Source organism: Zerene cesonia, chromosome 9 (genome assembly GCF_012273895.1).
Source record: "Zerene cesonia ecotype Mississippi chromosome 9, Zerene_cesonia_1.1, whole genome shotgun sequence".
NCBI lineage: Eukaryota > Metazoa > Arthropoda > Insecta > Lepidoptera > Pieridae > Zerene > Zerene cesonia.
Genome location: NC_052110.1, coordinates 3066209 through 3079302, shown reverse-complemented (window position 1 = coordinate 3079302; position 13094 = coordinate 3066209). Strand labels below are relative to the sequence as shown.

Sequence of the window (13094 nt, the reverse complement as noted above, 5' to 3'; positions counted from 1 at the left end):
CTCATTAAAATACAATTAACTCCAACTTTAACCATGCATCACACGCTACGGCAAATCTCTCGCAAATAAAAGCACATTACGTTATCAATAACTGTCCGTACGTTCGATCATTATACCGTCTCCTTTACGCAAACCTCCAGTAATTACATTACTTACATCTCTCTCAGACTCATTAATCTAAAGCGATGCCGTCAGAAAATAACTCATTCTATTTCTTTCCCGCGGTAACGAGCGGAAAAACGCGAGAACACTAGCCGTCTTTGTCACACGCAGTTGACAATCCCCAAAATGAAGTTGTTCATAATCAGAAAGTTTTCCCTAAAAAAAGATACTTGTATTTGATGACGGGGCGAAACTGTTTAAACTTCTTTAAATTGGCTTTGTGTCGACCGGTCACAAGCACAGACGCGTTTTTGATGAAAAAAAGAAAAATGCGCGAGGGAAAGAGAGGTTTACTACGAAGGCTTTTTATAGTCGTTGTCCTGATGCGCTCGCGCACGGAAGTATCGGAGCTTTAGTATCGGTCCTTAATCTCATTCCAATAAAAAGCTTACGCATAAATTGACGCGTTATCATTAGGGTTTCGAAATTCAAAATAGTTTTTTTTTCTAACGCTCTGTGAGGCATAGGTGTTAAATTATGTCGGACACGTGCTGTTTATGGTTATTTTTATGGTTCGAATATGACATTAATTTTGTGAGTTTTTATGAAAAGGCTCGTCCTTATTGAGCAATCATTAAGTCTTGATCGTTCGGACTGTGTGGTCGTGTTTATTTATTTTTAATTTTTTAGTTTATCGTTATGAACTGACATTTATGTGAGAACTTTATAGTTAAAGGAATAATAGCGCTGTCAAAATGTTTTTAAGGTAAGAATTTCTTCTATGTTTTATTCCTTAATATATTGCTGTTATGGTTTTTATTTATTATATTTTATAGTTTTATATATTAGACTATAATACTGTAAAGAAGGTATATACAAAGTTTATTTAAAACTTTTTAATGTATTGCATTGTATCCATTGCTTTCAAGAACAGTTTTAATCATTATTTACATGTTATGGCCTTTGTAATTTGACATTTTGTAGTATTCAATATAGAATTTAATTGTTAACAATTAATTTAATAAAACAGATTCAATATATCTGAGTATCTTCTTCAAAAATCTTGTAAGAATACACCTTGATTGTGCGAAAAAAGGCATTTACTAAATATCGAAAATGTCAAATTACTGTTGTCAAAAATTGTTTAATTCATGTTAGCGAACAAATCATCCTTATGTGACGACGTTAAAATTGAATTTCTCACATCACTTATATAAATAGCAATAATATTTAATTAACAAAACAAATTACAAACAAATATCGCCCTCCAATACATTAATATAATCGATCAAAATAAAACGTACGCAAACTCAGAATTGGAAATCTACATATTTATGAAGTTCTAACGAACTAGTCCTATTCTATACTATTCAATTAATTCTTTAATTAGAACTGTCTAAAATAGCCACGTAATATCTCGTTACTTCGAAACTGCATTAAGTCTCACTTACAATATTTTCAATCAGCAACGTGTAATTAATTATTCAAACGCTATTATAATTACACAAACGTAAGATACAGTTCTCATAACTTGGCCGCACTGTGAACATTTTATGCAAATTATTTAAATTTAAATGAGTTCGCAATAGCTCTATGTAACAATGAACTGAGATTGTCATTTACTGTGTAATATTAGATAACGTTTATGTAAAAAATACAATGAAAATGTATCTAATACCATATTAACAAACTTTAGGCTAGAAATTTTTCAATCACATCCCGGTTAATATGTACCTTGATCAAAAGTAAATAGAATGAAACAACACACATTACACGATTTATATATATTTTGAAACTGATAGTTCGATTAAGCCACTAATGAAAAATTATTATCAAATTTATTTGTCAAACTTTATTTTTATTAAAAACAAACAACAGCAAGTTTGACAACAATATGAAAAAGTATCTAGTATATTTTTTGTTTCATATTTACAGATTATAAAATTACACTCTGATAATTAAAAAAAATATGCATCCGCCTTCTAAATACAAAAAGGTTTTACTAGCTCTACGATAGGTAAAAATAATTCAAAATATAATAATATACGTTTTAAGCAAACTTGTGACGTTACAGTGCTTGCAATTCAACTGATAATAGAAATAAGTGACAAATTAGCACACATGTAGCGATCTCTGTGTGACTTGGCTTGTTATGTAATTTTTAGCCTTGTACGAAAATATTTAAGTACACATTGTGACGATACAAATAAATCTCATTAGTGTATTATGACATGAAAATATTAAACAGTTTTGATAAACGTAAAAGAAAATCTTTGAAGCGAAAACGATACAGAGATCTCGTATGATTTTGCAGACGATGAACTATTGCACTTTTCTTGTTGAGTACAATTTATTATTATATATCATATGAAATGCGATAAAAATATACATTTCTTGTGTATAGTAAGTATAAGAATAAAAACGAAGCTTGCATTAAAACGAAAAGTTTTTATATATTTAAATATGTGATTATAAAAAAACAGAAAGATCAATATAATCACTAGAAATATAGGAGTTTAATAATAACCACTACAATATTTTTCCTGAATAATTTAAATTACAACACAATATACACAATTTAAATTGCTTGCATACTTCATCGTAATTCCGAGTTCCTTCAAAAGTTTTCCAGCAAGCGACTCAAATCACAATTACAGAAACGAAGCATAGATCCGATATCTGTATCTCGATACATTTTGTCTGTCCGTCGATCAAGATAAAATACTCCAGTCGTCATTATGTCAAACTGCGCGTACCTTTGACAGAATTATCATGTTATCAAGTACTCGTAATCATGTCTATTGTAACTGCTAGGAAATGATTATTCCTTGGTACATGTGTACAGAAATGTTATTACGAAATTCAGAGGAGCAAGCTAACCTCAGTATGATTGGCCCGCCATTGGAATCCGAGTCTTATCGAATTTTAAATCGATGATGAGCTTTGTTTTGTTGAGGATTTTCGGAAAGTTTTAAGATTATTATTAACTTGCTAGTTCTCGAAGCCCATTTTGCTGATGAACGTTACTGTGAAAAAGAAAAAAATTAAAAGTATATAACAGTATAATGAGAAAGTTACCAAGCATGAAAATGATTGCTATATATTGCTTTTAATTCAATCAATTTATGTCATGTTTGTTTTTATATATTATGATATATTAACAGATATTAATTTAAATCTTAATAGATAGGTATACATCAATAATTGATAGTTTTTAGTAATACCTACAGTAAATCGCCGTGATTTTATAATTTCAAGTAGGAATTGAAAAAATATTGTATTTATGAAATCATAACGAAAATCTTCAGCATTACAAAAATTATCTATAATATCATGTATTAGATGATTTATATCATGTATTAGTTACTATTTGCACTCTAATATGTAATAAGTACTATGAATATATAAGCTCTTATATTACTTGATGTTTATCATAGAAACATATAAGAAAATTCATATATGGGTACATAATAATGAAATAGAAATAATAATAGAAATAGAGAGAGAAATACTTCTATTTGCCACCACTTGTAATATACTTCCATCTAAAGCAAAATATGAAAACGGTAATAGTTGCAAAAAGGGCTCCCCTTCAGCTAAGCAGATATTGATAAAAAATATAAGCAGCAAACCTATTACTATTTTAAATTCAATCGCACTATGTCAACTAACACTATTCAAACTAAGGTTTCTTTAAAGGGTGAAAAAATATAACAATAGTTATCATCTATATATATTATTAATAGTTATTATTATAACTATTCATAAAACCAAACAAAATAGTAATACAATGAATTTCCTAATGCAACGGTTACAACATTGCTAACTCGAATTCACAGTCACAATATCTTTCTCTTCCTTAGATTCTTTCTCTATCTCATGCCATTCTATTAATTATTAAAAATCATGTAGTGTAAATATTATATACACTTCCTTTCTCCTAGTATTTTAACCATTGTCAGTTCTCTTTTTCTAACACCTTATTGTTTGCTCACCCACCTCCTTTAAATATCTCTCCTTACGTAATGCTTAGTAGACTATAATTTGTACACGTTTTACTTTTATTCTATGTTGTTAATATATTTCTTTATATTTTGTGTGTGCAATATAGTATTAAGTAAATAAATAGACGCAGTTATATTTGACTTACTATTATACTATATCTACTACATTAATGTAAAAAATTATGATGCTATGGGTTAGCATAATCATTATATTAGGAGTTGCAAAGTAAATGAAAACGTAAAGGTTCTAAGCCAAGAGTAGCTAACTGCCGTGTTTATCGTACGTAAAAAGCACATAATTATAAATCAAAATTAAATTAAATTTATTAACTTTTTAGAAGCGCTTTTAAACTGTCGCAATACATAGAATTATATTAATAATTCTGGCATAACTAATCGCCGGTTGTTACCAACTATCAGGTAAGACCCTGTTATCGGTAAAAGTTAGTAAATAATGTAAATATACTTTTTTGCATTTATGCATAAAATCTGTAATGCGTCAATATCGTAAAAAAAGAAAGCAATTGGCCAAAAAAAGAGTATAGATAATTAAGATTTGAAAGTCTAAAATATAAAATGTCTTATTTAAGGATTAGACTGTAAATGTTATAAGTGGGCTATATTACTATTGTATTTTTTGTAAATAGAGAATTATACGTATATTTAACAGCATCTTATATTAAAACTAGATACGTATACCTCATCACGTACAAACGCTTACCGCGGAATTTAATTCCCTTCCCTTCCCTTAAAAATTCCTTAAATGTTTTTACATAGCATTTCAACACGTGCTCCTACAAAAACAGATGTTCAACCAAACTGAATCGGAAGAATTTACACGGTGTAACGCGAACACCGTGAAAGCCTCACGCTGGAGGCTCGCTAACAACTATGTAAGGAATTTACTTTTTGCCCTTAAACACGGCGCTGATGTACCTTAGACGCTATGTGTATTAAATTTACGTAGATTAAATTGTTATCATATCAATAATAGTAATGTTTATCTAGTAATACCAGACTTATACACACAAATAAACCTTTTACCTTTTCTTTTGATTAATTTGGTCCCATAATTTTAAGCTTGACGTGAAAATTAAATATTAACTTTAAAAGAAAGTAAATTTATGTTTCAATAGAAGAAATTTAATTTATATTTCAATAATTATAACGTCAATTATTTTTACTACACATGATTAACAAAATAAATTACATATCTTATAAAAAAAAACAAAATGTCAAACACTAAGAACATTAGCACCAATAACAATAAAAAACAAACAATCGTTCAATCAAATTAACAAAACGCTCACCAATCATCGTTCACTTCCCACAATCAAAACTTAAAAAGTTTAACCGTTCAAATGGTCGTAAAAAGACAAAAGTTTAAGATGAAAGGGCGCGTAGTGTGTGCCGACGCGAAGTAAATAGTTTCCTTCCTTTTAATGTCCGAAACGTTTGGGAAACCGTTTCTTTTTTCTATCTAAATTTTAACTATTGTATTCTAATTTGTCGGTAGTGTTTAGTGTTCGATAATAAATTATTTTACATATCATCAGTTACTTTATAGATGTAGTCTAATATAATCAAAAAAAGCTTTAAATGGTGTGAATCTAACACTAATTTATACTAATTATTATTATTTGATGTGAGTCAAATGAAATAAAAAAAAAACGTTATTGTACAAAATTTATAAGGGTCACACTTATGACATAACAAATGTTTACTCTACCTAACTTGCTTGGTTACAAGAACTAGTATAGTATTATGTTATTTTTTGTTTGAAGTAATTCTTCTCTTCAATGGTCTTCTATCAATTCTTTATTTAATTTATATAATAATTACTATACTGTAATGCTCGTTTATAAGATAATTAAACTTTACTGTCTAGAAATCTCAAATCTCTTAATAATCTAATTCGCCTGAAATTAGATTCTTTAGAGATTTTTTTGATCATATCAGAATTAGATATTTAGCTTTGTCATCAGAAACAAAGTTTATCCCAAATGTTTAGTTTAAATTTTTCCTTCGTGAAACAATAGCAAATGTAAAGTAGAAAAAACATATAAGAACTATTCAATAACTTTGCAATTCCCAGCACACCATAATTACTTTCATCTCACAGCCGATATTAATATTAATTATATCAATACAGGCAGCATTTACAATGAAATAAACAACGATAACACGTATTATAATTTGTATTCAATATCATGATATAGGAAAAGAAATTGAATGCATCAGAATGAGCCCTGGGTTGGATTTGCATTACAATATCGATATTATAATTATAGAAGAGCATAAAGCTATAAATTTACACACGATTTCCGTCGAAAGCGATATTATTATCATTCTAATGTTTGCAAGAATTGTGATATCTTTATAGGAGCCGACACTCGACACCTGTCCGTCGCTATATCCGTACATTGTATACAAATCCGGCTGGATCTTTTCTAATAATTATTCCTGGGGAAAATTTACATTCTACCCGTTTCCTAGTGGAATAGGAATTAGGATTCTGAATTAGGTTTAAGTGTTTTCGTATAAATTATGTACGTATATGCGTTTCTATATTCATATTATTATTATAATCACATAATTTATTCATAGGTGTTGATGTTTTAACTATTCATATAATTTATTATTGTTTACTTAATACTATTTCACTAATTTTTATAATTTAATTTCAAACTGTATAACTACTAATTCCATCTTTTTTTTTTAATATACGAAGTATTTATTTAAAAGTAATAAAACCACCCCCATAAATCTCTCCTTACAAACCTTTTTTTTTTAAATATGTATATTGCTGCGTAATTAACTATGTTAAATCCAGCGTCAATACAATTTAACAATATTACCCCTAGATTCGAGCCGACAAAATCGACAAAAGGCGCCAGCAAAATGCGCCGAGATCTGATCAACGCAGAAATCTCAAACCTCCGGGACTTACTGCCACTACCTCCATCCACGCGGCAGAGACTCTCCCAACTTCAGCTCATGGCCCTAGTATGTGTGTACGTGAGAAAAATGAATTATTTTCAACAAGGTAAGTTAGTTAAAAGATTTAATTAACACCTCAAAATTATCTTCTAAATACATATGAACTACGCTTACTACTATTAACTCTTGAAGTATTAATAACTTATAATGCTATAATATTGACGTTTTAATTCATTATTTAAAAGTCACTTTCATTTTACCAAAAACTGTAGATTTAGAAGGTGTCATACTAAATTGTTTTATATGAATAAATCTACCCATATATTTACGATTTTCTATAAGTGTCACAGTTTCTCAGTAAAGTTTACCATAAAAATGTAGAGGTTGTTGGACAGTAAAGTGCTTTCTTCGTTCGCCTGATATGATTTTACTGTAAAATATCATAGTGAATAACTTTCATGATACCAAATTGTTAATATACATCCGAAAATATTCTGAAAAAACAATACTAACAAACCCAATCAATAAAACAATTAATATCAAAGCATAATATGTATTCTACAGGCACATGAAACCCTAACAATATACTCATGCCGATAAGAAAACGATAAGCATATATATTCAAAAGTCCTTTACAGGTCAAATCCTTTCCTTTCATGTAAAATTTTCCAAAGCATGATTCCCATGTCCTACATGTTTGTCGAAACTCATCACGTACTTACTTATCAAAAATCTCATCCCATGTTTTGAAAACGTCTCCAAAACTTTTTGTTTCACCTTCAGTCACGAAAAGGCATATTAAGACGTTTAAAATGCATTTAGTTCGCTATCTTATCTCTAGTTGCTATTACTTCACCCATAATTCCGTCTTTCTTTCTGTTTTAGTGTTTAAGAGTCACGACTTCAGCTATCAGTATCAGGAGCAACCTACTCCCACACCTAATATCGGATTTTCGAAGGTATATTTTTCAAGTTTATGAGCGTTCACCGTGAAAACATTAAAATCCGCATGTACTGACACTTACAATGTCTTTCAGGCTATGAACGGTTTTATGATGATGATGACGCAGAATGGTAAACTGCTCTACATATCGGAAAATGCGGCTGAATACTTGGGGCACTCAATGGTTTGTTTTCATTTTTTATGAGGTTATTTAATTTATTTTAACAATCAATTTATTTTTATTTTCATTCCGTTTAGTACCATATACATTAGATAGTTAAGATAATTAAGAATATACTGAAATATATGTCATTTCAATTAATATTTATGTTTCAGGAAGATTTATTAATACACGGTGATAGCGTTTACGATATAATAGATAGACAGGACCACCAAATGGTTCAAATAGAACTGAATAGAGGGAGTAACGGAGAGACTGAAAATATACCAAAGAACAGGCATTTCTTTTGTAGGATGAACGTATCTAGGAACGCCAGGCGACAAATGAGATTTGGTGACCAAAAAGTAAGTAATCGTTCCAAACATTTCTTTTATTAATTAAAATATTGAGATATTCAGTTAGCCTACATTCGGTTGACTTTTATATTTTTATAAAATTGAATGATGTGTAAATATGCTCACGATATATGTCCTTTTAGGTAGTTTTAGTCCGAGGACACTACGTGTCATATCTCCCGCTATGCAGCCGCAACGAGCCCGTGTTCCTGGCGTCGTGCACGCCGCTGGCCATGCCCGAGACGCGCGAGTGCGTGGTGTACGGCGCCACCAACGTCTTCACCACCGTGCATGCCATGGACATGAAGATATTGCACATTGACACCAAGTAAGTGTCCTCCCACGCCGCTGGCCAAGCTCGAGACGTCACTTTCACCATAAGTTAAGATATTAGTAATAGTAAAAATAATAAATGAAATAACATAAAACTTTTGATAGATTATAAGTATCAAAAATTGTTTAAAAATAACAAAAACTAACTTTACTTTATAATATGTAAAAAGTATAAAATAAATTTAGTGTGGCATCCAATTATTTCGTTTCGTCAAGCCAATTTTTTATACGTGTAAGTTCTTCGTTTTATTTTCCGTGGTTTGTTAATGTGTTTGTTTGTTTCAGTGGTGAATGGTATTTAGGTTGGAAGAAATCAGAATTAGTGGACGTCTCGTGGTACCAAATACTACACTGGGACAGTTTACGAGAAGCTCAGGCCAAACATAAATTAAGTAAGAATTTAATCTACTTATTATTATTTGATATATTTTAACATGTAAATATCAAAATATTTATTTTATCATGACCTTGTGTTTGAAAGTTATTGCAAGACAGATAATTAAATGCACATGCTACTCCAACCTTTATTGAAATTTGAGATCTGAATAGAACATTAAATTATGGGATAAGCAATAGACGGCTTATGGGTCACCATCACTTTACCTATTGCAATAGCATTTTGATTTATTACAAAATTCTCTTTTATACTTATTCTGAAAACCATACTACCAGTTCCTTTAAATACATTAAAATTATTTCCTCTAACATTGATTACATGTAAAAAAAAGGAAAATAATAATTTGGTTAAAAAAATCGGGTAACATCAAGACACAAAAATATCATTTCAAATCTCGTGTTTAATTCTGGTTTGATACGTATGATCATCCTTATCATTTAAATTTTCTTTTATTTTCTTGGAAAATTAACTCAAAACCAATCTTAAACACCTCGTATGTGACATTAGGTTATTGCAAAGATAAAAATAATATTTGTAATAAATACTCATTAAAACATTTATTTTCAGTAACACAATCAGAGCAAGACAAATGCTGCATTCTTTTAGTAAAACTTCAGCAGAGATCCGGCCTATTTCTATGGATACATATGGTGTTGCAGGTCAAAGAGGCCACCGACACACCTAGACAATTTATTGTAGCTACCAATCAAGTATTAAGGTGTGGAAACATACTGCTTAATAGATTCAATTAATTACTTCATATTATTCAATTAATCGATTGATAAAGTACAATGAAGCAATGAATTCTAAAATACGCGATATCTCTTAGTATATATTTTTTTGTTTGTCGTAGTATTTCTACGTAGCATAAATTTGCTATGAATTCACTTATTCAATTATAATAATTAGTAACTACTTGTTTGGACTATTCATATTTTACTCTAGGAAACTGTGTATTATTCCAAAATATTTTAAAAACATAAAACAATAAGAAAAATATCTTACGCCTCTAATTTATAACCATGTCTTTTACTTTGTCGTAACGCCGTAAAACACACCGGCTTTGATATTAATTAACCGATTTATTTTTCGTAAATATGTAGGTTATTTTATAAATAATTGTATTAAAATTTCAGTGAAGAAGAAGCATCCATCATGGTGGCCAATTCATGGCTGTATCAATACTATGGCTATCAAAACCAACCTTGTGGTATTTTGGACCCGCGCTGCCAAAAATTCTTCCGACGAGAACCGAACTACCAAGAGCCTTACCAAGAATACTATGTAGAAAACAATGACATGGAATATTCGGGATATGTCTCATATATACAGAAGCCAGAGGAATATGTTTGCGAAAGAATGTATACAGAACGAGGGCCTGTTGATTATTCTACGCATTCACCGCAATCGACTATCAGTGAAGAAAGGTGAGTTATCATTTTAAGTCTTTGTAATATAAGTAGCTTTTTTTCTTTATATTTAACTAGATTGCGCAGTAGATAACTAAGTCAATGCTACTTTGTGTGTTACAAATTTTTTGGATATAATTCACAAAGAGCTATTATTTTATTGGCGTTAGATTAAATATACAACGATTACTACGAGCGATCCATGTACTAAAACTATGCTCTTACTCTGGTATATTCTTACAGTAAATTTTACTACGCACATTTTTCATACAATAAATGTGTCATAAGACACTTGCTACATGTCTTATATAATATCAACGTCATAAGGTTAACAAACAAAAAACACAGGAACTCATAATTAGAGTACAAATTGTAATAAACGTAGGCAAGGTCGCGCGCTACAATTTGTATACGTCATGTCAAACCTTATAGGAATACAAATAAGAAAATCATCACCCGTCCGTCCGTCGCGTCAGCGTAATTTGACACCTTTCATTACCATATTTATTGTGAACCCATACATAACATTTACGTACTGAAACTCTGAATTGCTTAACGAATCTTACTGCCTGATAATAAGATTCATAATGCGGTGAAATTTTGAACAATTCATGCAGCATTACTCTGGTTGTTTATCCATATAAGGAGCCAAATCAGATAGAACTTACGTACGGTTTAATTTTTATGAAATGTTCGGTCCAGTTATATTTGACGAGCGTATTTTCATGAATAGTTTTTACTTAAACTTTTATTATCAATTATCGTCGATTTACGTACTAATGTAATGATATTGTAACGAAGTATGAGAATGACTTACGATCTTTTTGTATGTAATATTATTAGTAATGCTTTGGATGCGACATTTAATAGTGCCAATTTTGATTGAATTAAATTTGATTTATTTGACTTTTTGTGATTCTCTTTATAGCCACGGATAGATGTGTATCGGTGAACAAACAAACAGGATTATAATACGTTCGTTCAACATTCGCGTCGTATACATATATTCTAGGTATATTATGAAATAGTATTTAAATTATCCAATAAAACGTCATTTTTACTTCTTAGATCGCCAAATCACTACGACATGTCGCCTGAAGCTATCAACAACATGTACCAATATGCATACCCGGGGAAAAGAGAATATTATGAACAATATCCAACCGTCAACTACGCCCAAGAACCCTGCACCAGTACTTGTATGGATGGTAATATTTTTTCCTGTTTTTTTTTTGTTTTGCTTTGCTATTCAATTTTTATAGTACCTTTTAGATGTAAAAATAATGTTTTTATTCTTTAAAATTAAACCAAAGCAAACATGAATATCTAAAATCTTTTTATTTAACCTTTTGCGTTTCAATGAGATTAAGAAATTGGTATAATTTAAACAAAATAAAATAAATATTTCAGGTACGGAGTATCCCTCGCCAAAACGCATGCGTCTATCAACCAACAGTGGGTCCATAGAAGGTACAGATTGCATGGACAGATGGAACCCCAGTCCACCCTGGTCGGATAACCTCAAAATGACGGACTACACCCAAAGATTTACCTATAACATGCTCCCTATGCCAACTGAGAGAGCAATGGTCACTTAATATTGTGTATGTAATCATCTATAATAAATAAATACCTTTTTATTACATTGAATTCAATTAATTCATATCGTATTGTGTCGAAGAGCGCTAATGGTATTCATATTAGATTTTGTTCTAGTAAACGTGTTTTTTATTATTACGGTCAAACTTTTCAGCATAAATTTCCAGTTTTGTATGAATACGTGTATAACAATGGTTGTATTTTTATGTACAAAATTTCATCAAGAATCAAACAACGCGTGCAATAAATATTGTTCATTTAATTTTATGACTTCTTATAGATATTAATGTATCGTATATTTATATCGTGTTGACGATATCTTTCTAAATATATAGATATTATGGAAGCTCAATTGTAATTTGAGAATTTGTCAGTATTTTTTATTAAATATTTAAGTAATTTTATATAAATATAATTTATTAAACGGTTCCGTCCAAATAAAAATTCATTCCAAAGGAATAGTAAGTAATATACCGTCCTAAGTAGATCTAAGCGAATAATTGTTGTACATATTTTTATTACTATATTGTGTAAATATTGCATTTAAATATTATATTATAAGTGATATTGAAATAAATTGATTTCTAATATTTGAGTCGTATCAATTATAAATGCACTCCATCTTTGTACCTGAGGAAATTTCCTGAATAGACTACTATGTTTAAACATACACTTGTTATTCTGTTACCAGAAGTAAATATATAAATTAATGTGACAGTTGACACACAGCCTGTAGAAACGATGGATGTTGGATCTGATCAGAAATTTATTTATTTATTTATTTATTTATTAAATTTAATAAATTTAAAAGAGTTTATTTTCTGGTAACTTAAATGTAAATAATTGATACA

At 29.8% G+C, this 13094-nt stretch overlaps 1 protein-coding gene across 1 annotated transcript; it reads left to right on the top strand.

The window, feature by feature from the left end:
* The first annotated feature begins 514 nt into the window (after positions 1–514).
* On the top strand, positions 515–12774 carry LOC119828981 (neuronal PAS domain-containing protein 4A-like). The gene is made up of 11 exons (XM_038351325.1): positions 515–868; positions 6971–7152; positions 7932–8005; positions 8084–8173; positions 8326–8514; positions 8649–8833; positions 9124–9230; positions 9803–9953; positions 10372–10662; positions 11713–11852; positions 12055–12774. The coding sequence occupies exons 1-11, from the start codon at positions 858–860 to the stop codon at positions 12240–12242; spliced, it is 1608 nt and encodes a 535-aa protein (XP_038207253.1). The 5' UTR covers positions 515–857; the 3' UTR covers positions 12243–12774.
* Positions 12775–13094: the final 320 nt, after the last annotated feature.

Excerpts from the sequence above, each read along its gene's own strand:
- LOC119828981 (XM_038351325.1), top strand. Across the intron at positions 9,231-9,802 it reads TCAGGCCAAACATAAATTAA|TAACACAATCAGAGCAAGAC; the intron begins GTAAGAATTTAA and ends ATTTATTTTCAG. Across the intron at positions 11,853-12,054 it reads CACCAGTACTTGTATGGATG|GTACGGAGTATCCCTCGCCA; the intron begins GTAATATTTTTT and ends TAAATATTTCAG.